The sequence below is a fragment of the Leucoraja erinacea genome, chromosome 10 (genome assembly GCF_028641065.1).
Source record: "Leucoraja erinacea ecotype New England chromosome 10, Leri_hhj_1, whole genome shotgun sequence".
NCBI lineage: Eukaryota > Metazoa > Chordata > Chondrichthyes > Rajiformes > Rajidae > Leucoraja > Leucoraja erinaceus.
The window spans coordinates 10,539,101-10,561,119 of record NC_073386.1 but is presented as its reverse complement, the minus strand read 5'-3'; the positions used below and the strand labels follow the sequence as shown (position 1 = coordinate 10,561,119).

Below are 22,019 nucleotides of genomic sequence, written 5' to 3'. Positions count from 1 at the left end.
AAATATATGTATATGTGTATATATAGAAACATAGAGAATAGGTGCAGGAGTAGTCCATTGTGATAACTGACGGACTATAGTCTCAAGAAACCATTATATGTTTTTTCAATAATTCAATTTTAAAATAAATTGTTCTGCAAATGTTGGACTCATGGGAGGTCCATTTATTTATATATTTATTTATTCAAGAAATGTATTCAATTATTCAAAAATTTGATTACACTACAATAAAACAAACCAGATCCCACCACCATAATACAATACACACAAATATCCTTAATAAACTGCTGTACAATTATCTTACACTCCTTGTCAAGGATGCATTCAACACCCTACGGAGCCCAGGGTGCCCGTGGACAGGGCGTATTCCCTTTCTAACCCCACCCGGGCAATGGGAGGTGGTCTTGGAGGGGAGGATGCTCCTCAAACTGCAGAGCATCCTGGACAGTACAGCTCACCCCCTCCATGACACACTGGTCAACCTGAGAAGTACCTCCAGCAACAAACTGGTTCCACCAAGATGCAACACAGAACGCCTGTGGCTATCAAACTGTTCAACTCCCCTTCTTTCTTTCTGTCTTGGGGTAGACTGAGTGACTCCCCCCCCCCCCTTTGCACATCGTAAATCCTTTCCACTCGTCACTTTAATTTCATATTTCATGTATTTTGTGTTTTAATGATTGTTGGCAGATCAATTTCCCTCCTGGGATAAATAAAGTTGTATCGTATCGTATCGTAAATATCAATTCAATGTAGATTATCAATCTGCTTACACCAGTCGTGTTCATTTAAATCCATTTAATTTATTAACAGATTCAGGTTAGGAACAAAGTTTACAGATATCTTATTGTATCGTGCAAACAAACTACGGAGTCAGTCAGCATCTGTGGAGGCAAAGAGGCGTTTCGGGTCGAGACATTCCAAAGTCACAATTTCCACGCAAAGATAGATTTATTTTTCTTCTATCCATTCATGTTGAAGGGACATTTCAAAAATGCACAAACTTATCATAGAGGTCAGATAAGCCCAGAGTTTCAAATTCTTTGTGTAACTCACACTCTGATGTAAATTCCTTCACAGCAAAGTTCGTAAGCCTAAAACAGAAACAGATTTAAAAACAAATCAATACCTCTCATTCAATATTCCGAATGTACCAATTAATCTGCTCTGACACTCTGGGAAGTGATGTTTGTTGTCGGCTTTTTACCTGCGCTGCCCAGCGTGAAGTCGTTCCTCACAAAGTACACTTATCATCTTTTCCTTGCATTGTTTTCCACTGGAGTCCACGTCCACCTTGGTGGTTTTCTGGACAACTAGGTAGTCCTTCCATTTTACAAGCAAAATAAAAACATGAGTAACATCACGAAGCAGCCCAGACCATCACACAAACTAACCTCCCTTCCATTGACTCCATTTGTACCTCACGCTGCTTCGGCAAGGCCAGCAGCAAAATCAAGGACGTACCCCGGTCACTCCCTCTTCTCCCCTCTCCCTTCTCCCATCGGGCAAAAGCTATAGAAGTGTGAAAACGCACACTTCCAGATTCAGGGACAGTTTCTTCCCAGTGGTTATCAGGCAACTAACCATCCTACTGCAACTAGAGAGCGGTCCTGTGAGCAAAACTATTTACCTCACAGGTGACCCTCGGACTATCTTTGATGGGATTTTACTAGCTTTACCTTGCATTAAATGTAATTCCCCTATGATGTATCTGTACGCTGAATGGCATGATTGTAATCATGTATTGTCATTCCGCTGTCTGGTTAGCACGCAACAAAACCTTTGTACGTCGGTACAGGTGACAATGAACTAAAACCAAACCAAAGTAAACAGACGATGTAGATAGTATTTGAGCAAAGTAATTTTAGAAACAGCTTCCTAGTGGTGAATTTTCAGTATAATTTTGAACTGAAAGACAATTTCATAGGAATTCAGTGCAAGAGGCAGCATGCTGATCTGCAGAGTGTAACTCATCTCCAGCAGATGTATAAGTATCACATTCAAAATGGCAGTCAGAAATAAATCCAGCACTCCCAATAATTCAACAAATTTATCATGTGCTTATATCAGGCTTGCTGGCCACGAATGTCTCAGATTTGAAAGTGAGTTTGCTGATCTTGCTTGGATGAGTGCAAGGGTCCACAAGTGAATTAAATCATGTCAGGTTTGAATAAAGGATGAGTTATCGAACGGAACTGTTCAAGGACCTTGTGACTGTGCTTTTGTGAACAGGACATGAATCTCATGGTGAACCAACTGGTATCTAAACTGGCAAAGAATCAACACTCTAGGGGGAATGTTTGGTTGAGAATATTATCAAGAAAAATAATACCGCATAAATATACATACGTTAAATCATAGAAACATAAAAAATAGGTGCAGGAGTAGGTCATTCGGCCTGTTGAGCCAGTCAATATGATCATGGCTGATCCTCCAAAATCAGAAACCCATTCCAGCTTTCTCCCCATAACCCTTGATTTCGTTAGCCCTATGAGCTATATCTAACTCTCTCTTGAATACATCCAGTCAATTGGTCTCCACTGCCTTCTGTGGCAGAGAATTCGCAACTCTCGGGGTGAATATGTTTCTCCTCATCTCAGTCCTAAATGGCCCACCCCTTATTCTTAAACTGTGACCCCTGGTCCTGGACTCCCCCAACATCGGAAACATTGACTCACATCACTGAAAATGAAATGGTGCTACCTTGATATCTTTTCTCTCCCCTTGCAGAAGAATTAATATGAGTTTGCCCATGAACATCAGTCTTCCTGCGAGTCTTAGGTCAGAAGTCCATTTCTCAATGCTTTTGATGTATTTTCCCTTGGCTCTCATGTGGTCTAAATGTAGCAATGCCGTCCATATTCCATCATCGGCGCTGGTCTGGTGCTGCTGGTTGTCACCTTCACCTGCTGGCTGGTCCAGGCTATTCTGGACGTTTTGCTGGAGCCACGCCATCAGCTCATAAACCATGGGGTGGGAAAGAAAAGTCTCTGCGTACCGTAACAGGTTCCCCTTCAAATCAGAGCACTGCTTGCGACTAAGTTGATCCGAGCTGATGGTGATATGCGGCAGGCAGAACGGGTAGACAGGCGGTAACTGAAAAGTAACCTTCAACGGCACGTTATTACAGACGTCATAAATTTGGAAAGTGATCCCCTCAGATTCTGCAATAAATTGGAGAAAGTCAGCACTGGTTCAATATCGTAAAGTTAGCACTGATTTCTGAAACTTTGACACAAGATGCAAATGATTCGCAAAATATAAATGGAAACGGGTTTCAGGGACAGGTAATTTCTCATTGGCAGGAATATGTTCTGTTAAATTGGACAATAGAGCTATGGTTTCTACTGTAACTTGCTATGGGACTCCCTTGAATCATGAATGCACCAACCCTCTCACACTTCACACATAGGACAATACTATAAAAACAAAACCAAATGCCATTGTTAATGGACTCACAAGGAACTGCAGATGCTGGAATCTTGAGCAAACACAAAGTGCTGGAGGACCTCAGCAGGTTGTTATTGTTATTGTGCTGTACTCTCGCTAGTGTTGTAGGAGAAAGGTTAAGCATTCATTTTATTGCTTCTAAATCTACAGCAGAATCCATTTTGTAACTTCTATATCTTTAAACTCTTTCAGGGTCAGGCAGCATCTGTGGAGACAATGTGCAGGCAGTGTTTCAGTTCAGGACTCTTCCTCAGACTCTTTACTGAAACATCACCAGTCCATTCCCACCACAGATGCTGCCTGACCTGCTAAGTTACTCCCGATAAGCTGTGACCTGAGAGGACCCAAAGCCACCAAGCCCCAATAACTCAACGCTCCAAGCCAGGTAACTCGAGACCTGTTGCTTTGTTACTACTTTCTCCCAATTAGGTGAGGGGGGGGGGGGGGGGGGGGAGAGATTTAAGAGGAACTCGAAGGGCAATTTTTCACACAAAGGGTGATAAGTGTATGGAACGAGTAGCCGGCAGAGGTAGTTGGGGCAGGTACTATTCCAACATTTAAGAAACATTTAGACAGGTACATGGATAGGATAGGTTAAGAAGGATGTAGGCAAAACGCAAGTAGGAATGCTGTAGATGGGACATGTTGATCAGCGTGGGCAAGCTGGGGCTGTGGGGCCTGTTTTCACACTGTATGATTTGAAATCCACCAACTTTGAAAATTGAGAATCAATCTCATTGTTACTCATTGTTGAAAATTTCCAAATTCGATCAGATAATGTAACTGTTGTGAAATTTTTGTAGATTTTTCAAAATGTTAAAGTACAAAATCATAGCAGTAAGCCATTGTTCAAAATGTGCTAGTGACAGAGGAATACTTGAATGGTAGTTATAATGGAGACAAGTCTTGGAGTCAAAGTCCCCCAAATAGCAGTGAAAATTCATTATCTGTAGAGATATCAGTTTATGGATAAATATTAGCCAGAACACCAGGAAAACGGTTCAACTGGTGTCAAAGGGTTTTCATATCTCACCAGGGATTTATATCTCACCAGCAATCTAGTCAACTCCTGTTCTGTTCTGAATGTTGCCCGGACCACCGTGCAGTTTACTTATCAAACCTCGACCACCTGATAATATCGAAGACAGACACAAAGTGCTGGAGTAACCCAGCGGGACAGGCAGCATCTCTGGAGAGAAGGAATGGGTGACGTTTTGGGTGGAGACCCTTCTTCAGACTGAGTCGGGGAAGAGGGAGATATAGAGATATGGATGGGGTAGGCGTGAAAATGACAGATCAAAAGGGCACGATGAGCAAGGAAAATGTAACATGGTTCATTGTTAGTTGAGAGGAAACGAGTTGGAGAACTGGGTGGTGGAGGGGGAGAGAGGGGGAAAGCAAGGGTTACTTGAAAACCCGCTGAGTTACTCCAGCATGTTGTGTCTATCTTGGGTGTAAACCAGCATCTGCAGTTCCTTCCTACACACAAGGGGTTAAAGTCCTCCCTGTGGGACGCCTCTGGCACTGGTTCCTCTATAATCTTTGCTAACTACTGCACGGATCTACTCTGCCACCTCGGCCCTTAACCTCAAGCTGCCCGAGAGGCAGGATTCCCCCCAACTTTGCTTTGGGCTCCTTGCATCGGGACCTCGGGGGGGTGGGTAGAAGGAGCCCTTCACCTGACTGAGAGAGGAGGTGGAAGTCGCCGCTGTAAATGGCCCGGAGTGCGGCGACCTCGTCCTCCTTCCCCTGCTCCTCCTGTTGCTGAGAGGCCATTGGGCGGGGACGAGATCGCTCCCTGCCGCTGCTGGAGCTCCGACACCGGGCAGGGTCAGCGGGGAGCGCCGCTGCTGGAGCTCCGACACCGGGCAGGGTCAGCGGGGAGCGCCGCTGCTGGAGCTCCGACACCGGGCAGGGTCAGCGGGGAGCGCCGTTGCTGGAGCTCCGACACGGGGCAGGGTCAGCGGGGAGCGCCGCTGCTGGAGCTCCAGCGCCCGGGCAGGGTTGAGGAAGGAGCACCGTCGCCGCCGCTGCTGCTGCTGCTGCTTGCAACACAGTGCGGCGAGTGACCGGCTTGCTGCTGCTGCACGCCGCTTATTCACTCCGCGCTGAAACAAACGGAAAACAACACAGGCCTCGCCAACTGAGCCGAATTTGCAAATAAAAAAGAGACCAACGAATGTCCATATCTGCAGGAAATGTTAGAGCAATTGCAAAACGAGTTGCTACCGTTCCTCATCCTGCGGCAGCAAGTTTGTACAAAGGTTTGCATGCAGCAAAACCTTGCCATTTGCTTCATTAAAGCACGTATCAAACCATTTAACATACAGCAGATGGTCAAATTTTGGGAGTTCAACATGCCCAAAGATTTTAAGGATATATATTGTTTTAATGCAAAGAGGTTTATCGTTATATTTCCTTATGAGATGAAAAGGTGGCCATTCGGCCCATTTAATATATTCTGGCTCACAAGGTAATCTTATTCTCCACTGATTTTCCCTGTAAGTATCCTTTTCATGTTCCCAACCACTCCCAACAGACTCCAGCGGCTCACCAACACACCAGAGGCATAGAGTCAGACAGCATGGATGCAAGGCCTGTGGCCAACACATCCATGAAGACCAAGATTCCCATTTGTCCCTTTGGCTTGTGTTTGATCTATATCCCACCATAGAACATAGAAATTAGGTGCAGGAGTAGGCCATTCGGCCCTTCGAGCCTGCACCGCCATTCAATATGATCATGGCTGATCATCCAACTCAGTATCCCGTACCTGCCTTCTCTCCATACCCCCTGATCCCCTTAGCCACAAGGGCCACATCTAACTCCCTCTTAAATATAGCCAATGAACTGGCCTCAACTACCCTCTGTGGCAGAGAGTTCCAGAGATTCACCACTCTCTGCGTGAAAAAAAGTTCTTCTCATCTCGGTTTTAAAGGATTTCCCCCTTATCCTTAAGCTGTGACCCCTTGTCCTGGACTTCCCTAACATCGGGAACAATCTTCCTGCATCTAGCCTGTCCAACCCCTTAAGAATTTTGTAAGTTTCTATAAGATCCCCTCTCAATCTTCTAAATTCTAGAGAGTATAAACCAAGTCTATCCAGTCTTTCTTCATAAGACAGTCCTGACATCCCAGGAATCAGTCTGGTGAACCGTCTCTGCACTCCCTCTATGGCAATAATGTCCTTCCTCAGATTTGGAGACCAAAACTGTACGCAATACTCCAGGTGTGGTCTCACCAAGACCCTGTACAACTGCAGTAGAACCTCTCTGCTCCTATACTCAAATCCTTTTGCAATGAAAGCTAACATACCATTCGCTTTCTTTACTGCCTGCTGCACCTGCATGCCTACCTTCAATGACTGGTGTACCATGACACCCAGGTCTCGCTGCATCTCCCCCTTTCCCAATCGGCCACCATTTAGATAATAGTCTGCTTTCCTGTTTTTGCCACCAAAATGGATAACCTCACATTTATCCACATTATACTGCATCTGCCAAACATTTGCCCACTCACCCAGCCTATCCAAGTCACCCTGCAGTCTCCTAGCATCATCCTCACAGCTAACACTGCCCCCCAGCTTAGTGTCATCCGCAAACTTGGAGATATTGCCTTCAATTCCCTCATCCAGATCATTAATATATATTGTAAATAGCTGGGGTCCCAGTACTGAGCCTTGGGGTACCCCACTAGTCACTGCCTGCCATTGTGAAAAGGACCCGTTTACTCCTACTCTTTGCTTCCTGTTTGCCAGCCAGTTCTCTATCCACATCAATACTGAACCCCCAATGCCTTGTGCTTTAAGTTTGTATACTAATTTCTTATGTGGGACCTTGTCGAAAGCCTTCTGGAAGTCCAGATACACCACATCCACTGGTTCTCCCCTATCCACGCTACTAGTTACATCCTCGAAAAATTTTATAAGATTCGTCAGACATGATTTACCTTTCGTAAATCCATGCTGACTTTGTCCAATGATTTCACCACTTTCCAAATGTGCTGCTATCCCATCTTTAATAACTGACTCTAGCAGTTTCCCCACTACCGATGTTAGACTAACTGGTCTGTAATTCCCCATTTTCTCTCTCCCTCCCTTCTTAAAAAGTGGGGTTACGTTTGCTACCCGCCAATCTTCAGGAACTACTCCAGAATCTAAAGAGTTTTGAAAGATTATTACTAATGCATCCACTATTTCTGGAGCTACTTCCTTTAGTACTCTGGGATGCAGCCTATCTGGCCCTGGGGATTTATCAGCCTTTAATCCATTCAATTTACCCAACACCACTTCCCGGCTAACCTGGATTTCACTCAATTCCTCCAACTCCTTTGACCCGCGATCCCCTGCTATTTCCGGCAAATTATTTATGTCTTCCTTAGTGAAGACAGAACCAAAGTAGTTATTCAATTGGTCCGCCATATCCTTGTTCCCCATGATCAACTCCCCTGTTTCTGACTGCAAGGGACCTACATTTGTTTTAACTCTTTCTTTTCACATATCTATAAAAACTTTTGCAGTCAGTTTTTATGTTCCCTGCCAGTTTTCTTTCATAATCTATTTTTCCTTTCCTAATTAAGCCCTTTGTCCTCCTCTGCTGGTCTTTGAATTTCTCCCAGTCCTCCGGTATGCTGCTTTTTCTGGCTAATTTGTACGCATCATCCTTCGCTTTGATACTATCCCTGATTTCCCTTGTTATCCATGGATGTACTACCTTCCCTGATTTATTCTTTTGCCAAACTGGGATGAACAATTTTTGTAGTTCATCCATGCAGTCTTTAAATGTCTTCCATTGCATATCCACCGTCAACCCTTTTAGAATTAATTGCCAGTCAATCTTGGCCAATTCACGTCTCATACCCTCAAAGTTACCTTTCTTTAAGTTCAGAACCATTGTTTCTGAATTAACAATGTCACTCTCCATCCTAATGAAGAACTCAACCATATTATGGTCACTCTTGCCCAAGGGGGCACGTACAACAAGATTGCTAACTAACCCTTCCTCATTACTCAATACCCAGTCTAAAATAGCTTGCTCTCTCGTTGGTTCCTCTACATGTTGATTTAGATAACTATCCCGCATACATTCCAAGAAATCCTCTTCCTCAGCACCCCTGCCAATTTGATTCACCCAATCTATATGTAGATTGAAGTCACCCATTATAACTGTTTTGCCTTTGTCGCACGCATTTCTAATTTCCTGTTTGATACCATCTCCAACTTCACTACTACTGTTAGGTGGCCTGTACACAACACCCACCAGCGTTTTCTGCCCCTTAGTGTTTCGCAGCTCTACCCATATCGATTCCACATCCTCCAAACTAATGTCCTTCCTTTCCATTGCATTAATCCCCTCTCTAATCAGTAATGCTACCCCACCTCCTTTTCCTTTCTGTCTATCCCTCCTGAATATTGAATATCCCTGGATGTTCAGCTCCCAGCCTTGGTCACCCTGGAGCCATGTCTCCGTGATCCCAACTATATCATAGTCATTAATGGCTATCTGCACATTCAACTCATCCACCTTATTACGAATGCTCCTTGCATTGAGACACAAAGCCTTCAGGCTTGTTTTTACAACACTCTTACCCCTTACACAATTATGTTGAAAAGTGGCCCTTTTTGATTTTTGCCCTGGTTTTGTCTGCCTGCCACTTTTACTTTTCACCTTGCTACCTATTTCTTCTACCCTCATTTTACACCCTTCGGTCTCTACGCTCACACATTTAAGAAACCCTTTCCCTTTAACTCCATCCTCCACTGTCCCATTCAACACCCCACCCCCCTTATTCAGTTTAAAGCCACCCGTGTAGCAGTGGCAAACCTGCCTGCCAGAATGCTGGTCCCACACCTGTTAAGATGCAATCCGTCCCTTTTGTACAGTTCCCCCTTACCCCAAAACAGATCCCAGTGATCTAAGAATCTAAATCCCTGCCCCGTGCACCAGTTCCTCAGCCACACGTTCAGGTCCCGTATCTCCCTGTTCCTGCTCTCGCCAGCACGGGGAACTGGAAGCAAACCGGAGATAACAACCCTGGAGGTCCTGCTTTTCAACATTTTTCCGAGCTCTCTAAAGTCACGCTGCAGAATATTCATCCCCTTCTTTCCGACATCGTTTGTGCCGACATGCATTACCACTTCCGGATGTTCACCTTCGCCCTTGAGGATTTTCTGCACTCTGTCCGTGACATCCTGGATCCTGGCACCGGGAAGGCAGCACACCATCCTCGCATCCCGTCTGTTGCCGCAGAAACCCCTGTCCGTACCTCTCACGATGGAGTCTCCCACTACAATGGCCTTGCCTGCCTTAGGCCTTTTTGGTTTTGGCTCAACAGCCCTATTCGCATCACAGGCCAGTCCGCCGCTCACGTCTTCTGTCCCAACAGCTTCTAAGCGGATGAACCTGTTTACAATAGGTACACCACCCGGAGACGTTGGCATTCCATGCTTCCCTCCCTTTCTCACTGTCTCCCACCTTCTCTCTTCCAGTACCTTAGGTGTAACAATCGTACTGTAGGACTTGTCGAGGAACGACTCCGTTTCTCGTACGAACCGGAGGTCATCCATTTGCTTCTCCAGTTCCCCAACACGGCCCTTCAGGAGCTCTACCTGGATGCATTTTTCGCATTTGTAGCAGCCAGAGGCACCAGCGGTGTCCTTGACCACGGATGGAACATAGAACAGTACAGCACAGTGTGTAGGAAAGAACTGCAGATGCTGGTTTAAGTCGAAGGTAGACCCAAAATGCTGGAGTAACTCAGCGAAACAGGCAGCATCTCTGTAGAGAAGGAATGGGTAATGTTTTGGGTCGAGGTCTGAAAAAGGGTCTCGACCTGAAATGTCACCCATTCCTTCTCTCCAGAGATGCTGCCTGTCCCACAGTACAGCACAGGATTATTTGTGCTGACTGAACATGATGCCTAGCTGAACTGATCTCATCTGCCTGCATATGATCCATATCCCTCTATTCCCTGCACTTCCACGTGCCAATCCTAAAGCCTCTTAAAAGCCACTGTCATATCTGCCTCCACTACCACACCCCTGGCAATGCGTTCTGAGTCACCACCATCCTCTGCACAAAAATTTTGCCCCAGTACATCTCCATTAAACTTCCCTCCCTCTCACCTTATAGCTATGCCCTCTAATGTTGGATATTTCCACCCTAGGAAAAAGGTTCTGACTGTCTACCCTATCTATTCTTCTCAAAATTTTATATACTAATATCAAGTCTCCCCTCAACCTCTGACATTCCAAAGAGACCGATTTAAGTTTATCCAACCTCTCCCTGTAACTGAGACCCTCTCATACAGGTAACGTTCTGGTAAACCTCCTCTGCACGCTCACCAAAGCTTCCTCATCTTTCATGACACCCAAAACTGCATGCAATATGCCAAATGCAGCCGAACCAAAGACCTAAAGAGTTACATCATGACTTCTTGACTCTTGGATTCAATGCCCCTAGCAATGAAGGCAAGCATACCATGTCTTCTTTACCACCCTATCCACCTGGGTTGCCACCTTTAGTGAGCTATGAACCTTTCCTATTCATGCACCTGTCCAAGTGTCCTTTCAGTGTTGTTCTCATACCAGCTTCGACCACTTGCAGTTTGCAGTCATCAAATGCAGACAAACTGGAAAGTCGTTGGCATGTGGAAGGAAAATGGAGCACCCAGGAACTGGACTGTACCTTGCAGTTTCAGAGATAACATGCCAAACAGAAAATAACCCATATGTCTGATCATAACTATTTAAAAATTGATAGAATTGTGATCATTGGTCCCAAAGTGCTTCCCCTGTGACACTTCAGTGCCCAGGATGAGGTCCAGTGTTGCACCCACTCCTGTTGGGACCTCTACATATCATTAAAGGAGCTTCCGTGGATACATCTAACTAATTCTACCCCATCCAAGTCCTTTCCACTTGGATGATCCAGTGTGCATGATGAAAGTTAAAATTTCCCACTAATACCACCCTACTATTCTAACAGCTATCTGCATTCTTTAGTGTAGTTTAGTTTATTGTCATCTCTACCAAGGTGTAGCACACAACAAAAGCTTTTTTGTTGTGTGCTATCCAGTCAGCAGAAAGACTACACACTGATTACAATTGAGCTGTCCAAAGTCTAGAGATACAGGATAAAGGGAATCATGTTCAGTGCAAGATAAAGTCTGGTAAGGTCTGATCAAAGATAGTCTGAGGGTCTCCAATGAGGTTGATGGGAGCTCAGGACCACATTCTAGTTGGTGATAAGATGGTTCAATTGCCTGATAAATGCTGGGAAGAAACTGTCCCTGAATCTGGAGGTATGTGTTTTCATACTTTTGTACCTCTTGCCTGATGGGAGAGGGGAGAAGAGGGAGTGAGACTCATCCTTGATTAGTCTGGTGACCTTGCTGACAAAGCGTGAAGTGTAGATGGAGTCAATGGAAGGTAGGTTGGTTTGTGTGATGGTCTGGGCTGCGTCCACAATTCCCTGCGATTTCTTGTGCTCTTGGATGGAGCTGTTCCCAAACAATGCTGTGATGCATCCCGATAAAATGCTTTCCACACGGTACATCTGTAGAAGTTGGTGAGAGTTGTTGGGGACATGCCAAATCTCATAATTGCTTTGGTATGGCTAGTCCAGGATAAGTTGCTGGTGATATTCACATCTGCTCTTCTAATTCCCACTGATTACAATACAGTCGCATCAAGGTGATTGATACAAGAAATTGCAGATGCTGATTTACAAAAAAACACATCAAGTGCTGGAGTAACAAGAAATAAATAAACTTGGAATAATTCAGTGGGTCAGACAGCTTCTCTGAAGAGCATGGACAGGTGATGTTTTGGGCCGGGGCCCTTCTTTAGACTAACTATAGGGAGGGGGGGGGGGGGAGAGAGCTGGAAGGGGCAGGATTTAGGTGAACACAGTTGTGGGGAGGGGGGTTTGATAGGCAAATGTTGGGCAAAGGCTAGGAATGAAAATACAGAAGGCATGAGACAAAAGGATTGCAATTGTGAAGCGAGAGAAAGGAATACAGGTAGAAGGTGAGGGAGAGAAATGGGTGTGTTCAGGTGGGGCATTGGGAAATTCCAGACGGCCAATTAACCTACAAATCCACGCATCCATGATTGCGGATGATCAGCCATGATCACTGTGAATGGCGGTGCTGGCTCGAAGGCCGAATGGCCTACTCCTGCACCTATTGTCTATTGTCTATCTTTGGGATTTTAGAGGAAACTGGAGGAAACCCACATGGTTACAGGAAGAATATGTAAACTCCGCACATATACAGCACCAGAGATCAGAATCAAACCCAGGTCTCTGGTGCTGTGAGGCATCAGCTCAACCAACTGCTCCACCGTGCTGCCTAAAATTGCCCTTGAGGATGTAAGTAAGAGATGCTTTCTTGAACCTCTGCAGTCATTTAGATGAAATTACTCCCGCGGTATTGTCGGGAGGATGTTCCAAGATTTAGACCCAGTGACAATGAAGGGACAGCCATTCAGCCCAACAAATCCATGCTGACCTTTAGGCTCTGCACAAGCCTCCCCCTATTTTGACTTGTCTAAATCCTTAACTATTTTTTTCATCTTGCATAAAAAGCTAATTTACGAATCGGAGACACAAGAGATTGCAGATGAAATTGGAATCTGAAACAAAGAAAATAAACTGCTGGAAGAACTCAGTGAGTCAGGCAGCATCCGTGGAAGCAAAGAGATTGATGTTTTAAATGTAGTTACTTTAAATGTGAGGCAAACCTTGTGAATACAAACAGTTCATAATTCCATTCTGACATAAGCTCAAAAATGGCAAAGCAGGAAAATCTTCAACAGCACAAAAGTTTTCTGTGAACTAGTGAAAAAGCTTTTTGTGAATCTCACTTTTGTTTTACAGAACAGTTCAACATAGAACTATAAAAAATATAGATAAAAATTGCAGAGCAGTATTTTTCAGTGTAGGAGGAAGCCATTTTAAATACTAAAGGCATTGAGAGAACAAAAACATCTTTCCATCGGGTAAATACAAGGATATTAAACTCTTCATTCATTTCTCAAAGGGAGAGTTGGCATTTACATTGCCTATATGAAAGTCATTCAGACTTGTAGAGTTTCAGAGGTCACATATAAAGACTTTATCAAACACATTGTCATTCTTATCAATAAACTACAGAATCTGGAAAGAAGACACGTTTTTAATAACGGAATGATGCAGAGAATAAAAAATAAATTAGGGAAAAAAACATTTAACCGCTGGTCTGAGTGAGAATCTTGAAAGGTGATAAATCGACTAAATTCCCTGCAAAATATTTTAACACACATAAGATACGTTGCCAAAAAATTCATGAAACTCATTGTGACAGACAGAGGAAAAACACTGTTCCATCAATTGTATCCTCGACCTCCTAACATAATCTAAATGTTATCAAATCTGCTGCAGAAGTTGATGTGCAAGGTATTACAGTCTGTAATTTGAAATTGCATAAAATCACAAGCAGGAAAACAACAATTGGGCTTTTGCTTTGTTCAATGTATTTGGAAATACTTGAAAAACTATCCAATTTAACACTCTAACCTAAGTTGAGTAAGTCAGTGTATGGAGCCATCTCTGGAAACTGTTACAATCCTGGGGCCACATTGAGGACATGGGAATCGTTTTGATTGCTGCTCCAGTACCATGAAGAACTATGTCCTTTGGTGAGTGAACACAGGAAAGAAGAACACTTCAAGTCACAGAGACAAACAGCACAGAAACATGCCCTCGGGCCCAACTTGTCCATACAACATACCCCATCTAAAGCTAGTCACATTTGCCTGCATTTGATCCATATCCCTCTAAACCATTCTTATTCTTGTGCTAAGGAGTTCCATTGGGAATTCCAGCCTTAGGTAAACATAGATAGCATATGTGCAAATCAGAATTTTGCATAATTTTGAGGTGATTTTTTTTCATGGTATTTCATGGTATTTGACCTTCTTAGTTGTTTAGTTTGGAGCGAGTTTAGAGATACAGCGCAGAAATAGGCCCACCGAGTTCCTGCCGACCAGCACTAGCACTATTCTACACACTGGGGACAATTTACAATTGAACCAAAGCCAATTAACCTACAAACCTGTACATCTTTGGAGTGTGGAAGGAGCCTGGAGCACCCGGGGAAAATCCACGTGGTCACGGGGAGAACGTACAAATTCCATGCAGACAGCACCCGTAGTCAGGATCGAACCTGGGTCTCAAGCACTGTAAGGCAGCAACTCTACCGTTAGTCACTACGCTTATAACCTTGGCTCTATTTTCTCTACACTACCTTTTGCCTCATATTTCACCCAATGTACCACCTTCTGTTGGCCATCCAATGTTTCCAGCTTGGCTTTGGGTGGCTCAGTGGATTTGTATACACACAGTATATGGACTCCTCCAACATCGGAAACATGTCCCCAATGTTGGGGGAGTCCAGAACCAGGGGGCACAGTTTAAGAATAAGGGGTAAGCTAATTAGAATGGAGATGAGGAAAAACTTTTTCACACAGAGGGTTGTGAGTCTGTGGAATTCTCTGCCTCATAGGGCAGTGGAGGCAAATTCTCTGTATGCTTTCAAGAGAGAGTTGGATAGAGCTCTTAAAGATAGCGGAGCCAGGGGATATGGGGAGAAAGCAGGAACGGGGTACTGAGTGCAGATGATCAGCCATGATCACATTGAATGGTTCGAAGGACTGAATGACCTACTCCTGCACCTATTGTCTAGTGAATCTGTACTCTTCGTGTAGTAGCCATTCCCTCTGGCTAGGAAGTCAGATATCAAAAATAATCTTTGCCAGTATGATTATCTACTAACAATCTTAGCAGTGTTAAGAAAGTAAGAATTTGTTTCCCCTCAAAAGCCAAACACGAGAGGTGCTGGAAATCTGAAGTAAAAACAGGATATGTTGGAAAGCTAGGGTAGGCAGCAATTGTGGAAAGAGCAACAAAGTTATTGTTTCCGATCTTTGATGTCCACACATCATTGATGTCCTGAAACATGAACATATAAACAAAAGTACCACTGCATTAGGTTTGAGTTTAGGTTATTGTCACGTACACCTAAAACGGAAAGTCAGCAGAAAGATAACACATGATTACAATTGAGTTATCCACAGTGTACAAATACATGATAAAGGGAATAACGTGTAGGATCCTGAAGACATCCTGAGATCATGAAGGACTATTTATTTTGATTTAATGCCGATTTATACCAATGATTGCTTGCAGACTTAAGAAGAATCTCCATAAGAAACAACAGGGATCACACAATGTATCACAAAACACAATACAGAACATTTGCAACTACATCTTCAGGTCAGGGTCCATCTATCAAGGTTATGGGCCTCTCTGTTGATGGATACAATGCAAAACGGTTTAAGCACACCACAGTATGCATTGGTGCCCCAACCTTACATCTTGCAAACTTTAACATAATCCTGTATCGACACACTAATTGCAGTCAACATTATTTTCTGATTTAACACCATTGTGCTATGCTTCTCATCCTTACACCATTTAAAAATACTTAACGTATGTTGAATTTGCTTTAACCTGTGTGGAACAGTGGCACAACCCCACAACACCAGAGACCCGGGTTTGATCCTGACCTTGGGTGTTGGTTGTGTGGAGATTGCACATTCTCTCTGGGACCGCGTGGGCTTCAGATTCAGATTCAATTTTAATTGTCATTGTCAGTGTACAGTACAGAGACAACGAAATGCACCTCCAGGTGCTCCGGTTTCCTCCCATTTCCCAAAGACGTGCAGGTTTGTAAGCTAATAGGCCTTGTTAAAAAATAATTGCCCCTGTCGTGTAGAGAGTGGATGAGGAGGTGGGATGGTATAAAAATAGTGTTAATGGATGGTTGATGGTGTAGACTTTGTGTTTTCATGCAATATCTCCAATAAAATATACTTTACACTAACCCATTAAATGATTGATATCAATTCAATAAGACATTCCAGGAATACTTTAAAATAAACATCCATTTTAAATATTTTATTATTCATTTACATTACTTCTTATACTTGCAGCTTACTGGAAAAAAATAGTTATTTACAGACAGTCTAAATGGCTCTGCTGCTTCTCCCAGTGTTTCCAGCGACATGGATTTAGCTCCCCCTGCTGACTCTGTGGATAATGGCACCCAATGATATTGTAGTCTTAGTTTATGGAATGGAATGGAATGGACTACTTTATTGTCACATGTGATAAGGCACAGTGGAATTCTTTGCTTGCATACCCAATGTATACAAATAGCAGCCACCTACGGCGTTGACAAATTTACAAAGCACGCCGACTCTTGGTCTCCCCCCCACCACTCCACCCCGCGCACTACACAGCAGTTCTCCCACACCTCAATCATGGCTGATCTATCTCTCCCTCCTAACCCCAATCTCCTGCCTTCTCCCCATAACCTCTGACACCTGGACTAATCAAAAATCTATCTATCTCAGCCTTAAAATCCACTGACGGCCTCTACATCTTCTGTGGCAATGATTTCCACAGATTCACCACTCTCTGACTAAAGACTTTTCTCCTCATCTCCTTCCTAAAAGAACGTCCTTTAATTCTAAGGCTATGACCTCTAGTCCTAGACTCTCCACTAATGGAAACACCCTCACCACATCCACTCTCTCCAAGCCTAGAGTACTATTGTACATGTGTAAATATGGTACTGTGCAATTCATGCAGCGTTATAGTCAAGCTTTTAATTTAACATTTAGCTTTCTAGACACATTTAAACTGATCACCTTTTAATCATTTGCTCGTAATGGTAAGACTCTATAAGGCCTGGCCAGGCTGCATTTTAAGTACTGTGAGCAAATTTGGGCCCTATATCTGAGGAAGGATGTGTTGGCTCTGGAGAGGGTCCAGAGGAGGTTGACAAGAATGATTCCAGGAATGAGTGGATTAGCATATGATGAATGTCTGACAGCACTGGGCCTGTACACGCTGGAGTTTAGAAGGTTGAGGGATGATATAATTGAAGCTTACAGAATAATGAAAGGCAGAGATAGTGGATGTGGAAAGGGTGTTTCCACTAGTGGGAGAGTCTAGGTCATGGCCTCAGAATTAAAGGGCGCTCTTTTAGAAAGGTGAGGAGGAACTTCTTTGGTCAGAGGATAGTTAATCTGTGCAACTCATTGCCACAGAGGGCCGTGGAGGCCAAGTCAGTGGATATTTTTAAGGCAATGATATTCTTGATTAGAACGGGTGTCAAGGGTTGTGGTGAGAAGGCAAGAGAATGGGATTAGGAGGCAGAGGATCAACCATGATTTGTTTAAGAAGGAACTGCAGATGCTGGAAAATCGAAGGTAGACAAAATTGCTGGCGAAGCTCAGCGGATGCAGCAGCATCTATGGATCGAAGGAAATAGGTAACGTTTCAGGCCAAAACCCTTCTTCAGACTGATTGAATGGCAGAGTAGACTCGATGGGCAGAAAGGCCTAATTCTACTCCTATAACTTGTGAATGTGTTTCAATCGTGGGGTAAGTTAATATTGATATCAGGACCAATATTTTTTTTTAATATCGGAGGTTTGCTGGCCAGCGAGATGCCCCACCACTTGGTGGCTGACAGCACCATCAGGAACACGGGGTCACCCCGGGGCTCCCTCCTCTCGTGGAGCTGCGGTACCCGGTGACACGACCACTTCTTCTGGTCGACCGTCATGTTGTCCACTCCCCTGCTCCCTCCTCCTCGTTCACGTTGTGGTTCTCAGCCATGTATTGCAAACCTATTTTGTGTAGAGCTGTTGGACTTATGGAGCCTGAATGTTGCGTTGCCTACTAATGTGATTGCCTGTGATTAAAGAAAATAATAAACTGAACTGTAGCCTGATTTTTCCCGCAGCCCAGAATGACTGGAATAATTCAACACTAAAGAACCTAGGGTTACAATATGATGTTGTACCACACACCTCAGCAAGGCTCCATATTGAATTGCTGGCAATGGGAGATAAACATTTTTTAAGGATCATTTTGAGCTTCAGTCAATTTAAATATCTGGGAGCTGGCACAAGATCAAAATCACATGTATTTTCTAATCTCAAACAGTTATCACTAACCCCAGTTGGAAGCCCATGTAAATTTGTGTGCAGGAGGATGAATGGTGGTCTTATAGAAGTGTACAAAATCATGAGAGGAATAGATCAAACGCATATCTTTTGCCCATAGGAGAATCGAGAACCAAAGGACATAGGTTTAAGGTGCGGGAGTAGGTCATTCGGCCCTTCGAACCAGCACCGCCATTCATTGTGATCATGGCTGTTCATCCCCAATCAGTATCCCGTTCCTGCCTTCTCCCCATATCCCCTAACTCCTCTATCATTAAGAGCCCTATCTAGCTCACTCTTGAAAGTATCCAGAGAACCGGCCTCCACCGCCCTCCGAGGCAGAGAATTCCACAGACTCACATTCTGTGAGAAAAAGCGTTTCCTCATCTCCGTTCTAAATGACTTACCTTTATTCATAAACTGTGGCCCCCGGTTCTGGACTCCCCCAACATCGGGAACATGTTTCCTGCCTCTAGCGTGTCCAAACACTTAATAATCATATGTGTTTCAATAAGTTTCCCTCTCATCCTTCTAAACTCCAGAGTATTCAAGCCCAGCCGCTCTCAGCATATGACAGTCCCGCCATCCCGGGAATTAACCTTGTAAGCCTACGCTGCACTCCCTCAATAGCAAGAATGTCCTGCCTCAAATAACACTGCACACAATACTCCAGGTGTGGTCTCACTAGGGCTCTGTACAACTGCAGAAGGACCTCTTTGCTCCTATACTCAACTCCTCTTGTTATAAAGGCCAACATGCCATTCGGTTTCTTCATTACCTGCTGTACCTGCATGCTTACTATCATTCACTGATGAACATGGACCCCCAGATCCCGTTGTACTTCCCCTTTTCCCAATTTGACACCATTTAGATAGTAATCTGCCTTCCTGTTTTTGCTACCAAAGTGATTAACCTCACATTTATCCACATTAAACTGCATCTGCCATGCATCTACCCACTCACCCAACCTGTCCAAGTCACCCTGCATTCTCATAGGAAAGATTTAATGGGTATCTGAAGGATGACTTTTTTTTTTAACACAAAGAGTGGTGGGTGTGTGGAACAAGCTGCTGGTGGAGGTAGTTGAGGCAGGTACTATCGCAACGTTTAAGAACCATTTAGACATGTGACTAAGAATGGGCCTAAAGTCTTTCCGCCGACTAGATAGCAGGCAACAAAAAAGCTTTTCAATATACCTTGGTACACGTGACAATAAAATAAACTCATCCACCTTCATGCAGCTAGCTTTACTGCAGCTGCCAGTGAGGTGGATGTATTACATGGCAAAACTGAATTAATAAATGGATTAAACTGCTCTCTATAAGAATCCTGGCAAATATTAATGTTGATTTTAGACCTGGCGAAATTATTAAGCAATAACCACCCTTCAGTGCCAATAAAACAATTTATCAGATAGCATGTCTGGTACCATAGTGATTATGTCACTCAGCTATAATTCACTAATGATCCTGAGACACAATTCAGACACGAGATCGAACAGCTGGGGGATTTAAATGGAGTTAATAAGTCTGGAATTTAAAAATCTGGCATTAGTAATGTTAACCATGAGATCTTCATTTTATTAAATATCCATATTAATTTCAAATGCCTTTTAGGAAAGAAAATCCACGTCCTTTCTAAGACGACCTGTACATGAAATCCGACCCAAAGTTGGACATGACCTGACAAGCTATGCAATCATTCCAAACTACAGTGCATTCATAATGCAGATGGAGCCTCCTAGAGGCACTGGGTTCAATGTGTGTGAACTGCCTCCAATCTAGCTAAGCGTTCCAAATGCTTCGTAAGTAAACATGCCAGAGTAGGAGGAACACATAATTGGACATGACTAAAGACTTGGTCAGAAAGGTTGATTTTATAATGTTTCTTAAAAGGCAGAGGTTCACCATGACCAAGGCCAGAATTTGAAAGCAAATATCTCAAGAGGTTAGTATATTGAGATTACAGTCAAGACCAAGAAAGGATTTGAAGTTGAGGGTGGAAATGTTACAAATTAGCAATTTTTAAGCATGAGTCAGATAGCAAAGTGTGATAGGATCCACTGAGAGTTTTGGAGATTTACAGCAAAGACAAATTAAGTTAGTTCAATGTTCAGTAAAATACTGAAATGTAGAAGTAATGAATGAGCCAACTAGCTGAGGCAGAGACGGAAATGAATGATGCTAGAGGTGGAAAAGACTGATCCTTTAGAGTCACCCAGTTTGGATGTTATGTCAAACGTTGGGAAAGCCGATCGAGACTCCAGTGCAGCAAACATCTCTTGACTCTTGACAACTTAATGGTTGGAAACACCTCATCTGGCCAGCAGCATAGATGCTCCAGAAACTGGATGCTCCAGTTGGTGCTGTGTGGTCAGAAGGGAATGGCTCTGGAGTCCTCACGTGGGCTCCAGGCAGATTTACATCAGGTCGAACAATGGCAAGTATATCTCCTGGTTATCATCGCTTAGTCTCCTTCAGCTGATGAATCAGTAATCCTACATTTTGAATGTCTCTTTTGAAAAAGTTAGCAGTGACAGCTAGAGTACAGAATGGACTGTCAGAGACTTCACCAAGAGTGGGTTGTTGGCACAACTACTTACGAAGTCCAAGGAGTAAAAGTGCCAGATTAGCCCAGTTGCCAAGAAGGTAATCCATAAAGATCTCATTAGATGACAGAACCAGTTTTATGCCAAACTAATTCGGCTGCAACATCAAAAATACCAGAGCTCATTGGGGATGACACCCAATATCTCAGCTAGTCTTTAAGGTTTGGGCTCGAGCAGTCTTTAGTCAAACTATTCCAGTACAGCCTTAACAGGTAAAAGTGACAACCCTGGACATCATTTGGCCAGCAATTGGATTGGTAAATCAAAGCCAAAGGGATATAATGGGAAAGCTCTCCACATGCTTATAGAGATGAGCCTGATGGATCATTGCATGGGTTATACAGGGAGGAGCCTGGAACCAACCATTCCAGATCATCTTGCTTAAGTTCCATTTGTAATTATTTATAATTATTCCTAGATCTGAACAATCCAGCTTGAAATGGTACACATTCATGCCACAGCAATACCACATACATCTTCAAGAGAATCTAACCACCTCCCATTGACATTACCTTTATCAAATTTTCCCAACGTCAACATTGCTGATTGGACACAGACACAAAAAGCTGGAGCAACTCAGCGGGTCAGGCAGCATCTCTGGAGAAAAGGAATAGGTAACGTTTCATGTCGAGACCCTTCTTCAGACTGAGAGTCAGGGATATGGGAAACGGGAGATATTGAAGGTACAGAGAACAAATTAAAGAATATACCAGTATTGGAGTCAGTCCAAAAGAGATTCACTAGGCCTTCAGAATATCCATTGAAGAGTGATCTGCAGTCACCCAATCTGCATTTCTCTAATGATTAGACCATCACATGGTTCAGACTGGGAGGGGGATAAAATTAAGTACCATAAAGACAGGGGGAGATAGTCTGTGATAGGAGAAGCCATGGTTAAGGTAAA

The 22,019-nt window shown here is 43.7% G+C and overlaps 1 protein-coding gene across 1 annotated transcript; it reads right to left on the bottom strand.

Moving 5' to 3' along the window:
* Positions 1-154: 154 nt before the first annotated feature.
* On the bottom strand, positions 155-6,029 carry rwdd3 (RWD domain containing 3). The gene is made up of 4 exons (XM_055641475.1): positions 5,130-6,029; positions 2,704-3,164; positions 1,208-1,323; positions 155-1,094 (listed from the first exon to the last, which is right to left on the bottom strand). The coding sequence occupies exons 1-4, from the start codon at positions 5,224-5,226 to the stop codon at positions 989-991; spliced, it is 780 nt and encodes a 259-aa protein (XP_055497450.1). The 5' UTR covers positions 5,227-6,029; the 3' UTR covers positions 155-988.
* Between the last annotated feature and the right edge of the window lie 15,990 nt (positions 6,030-22,019).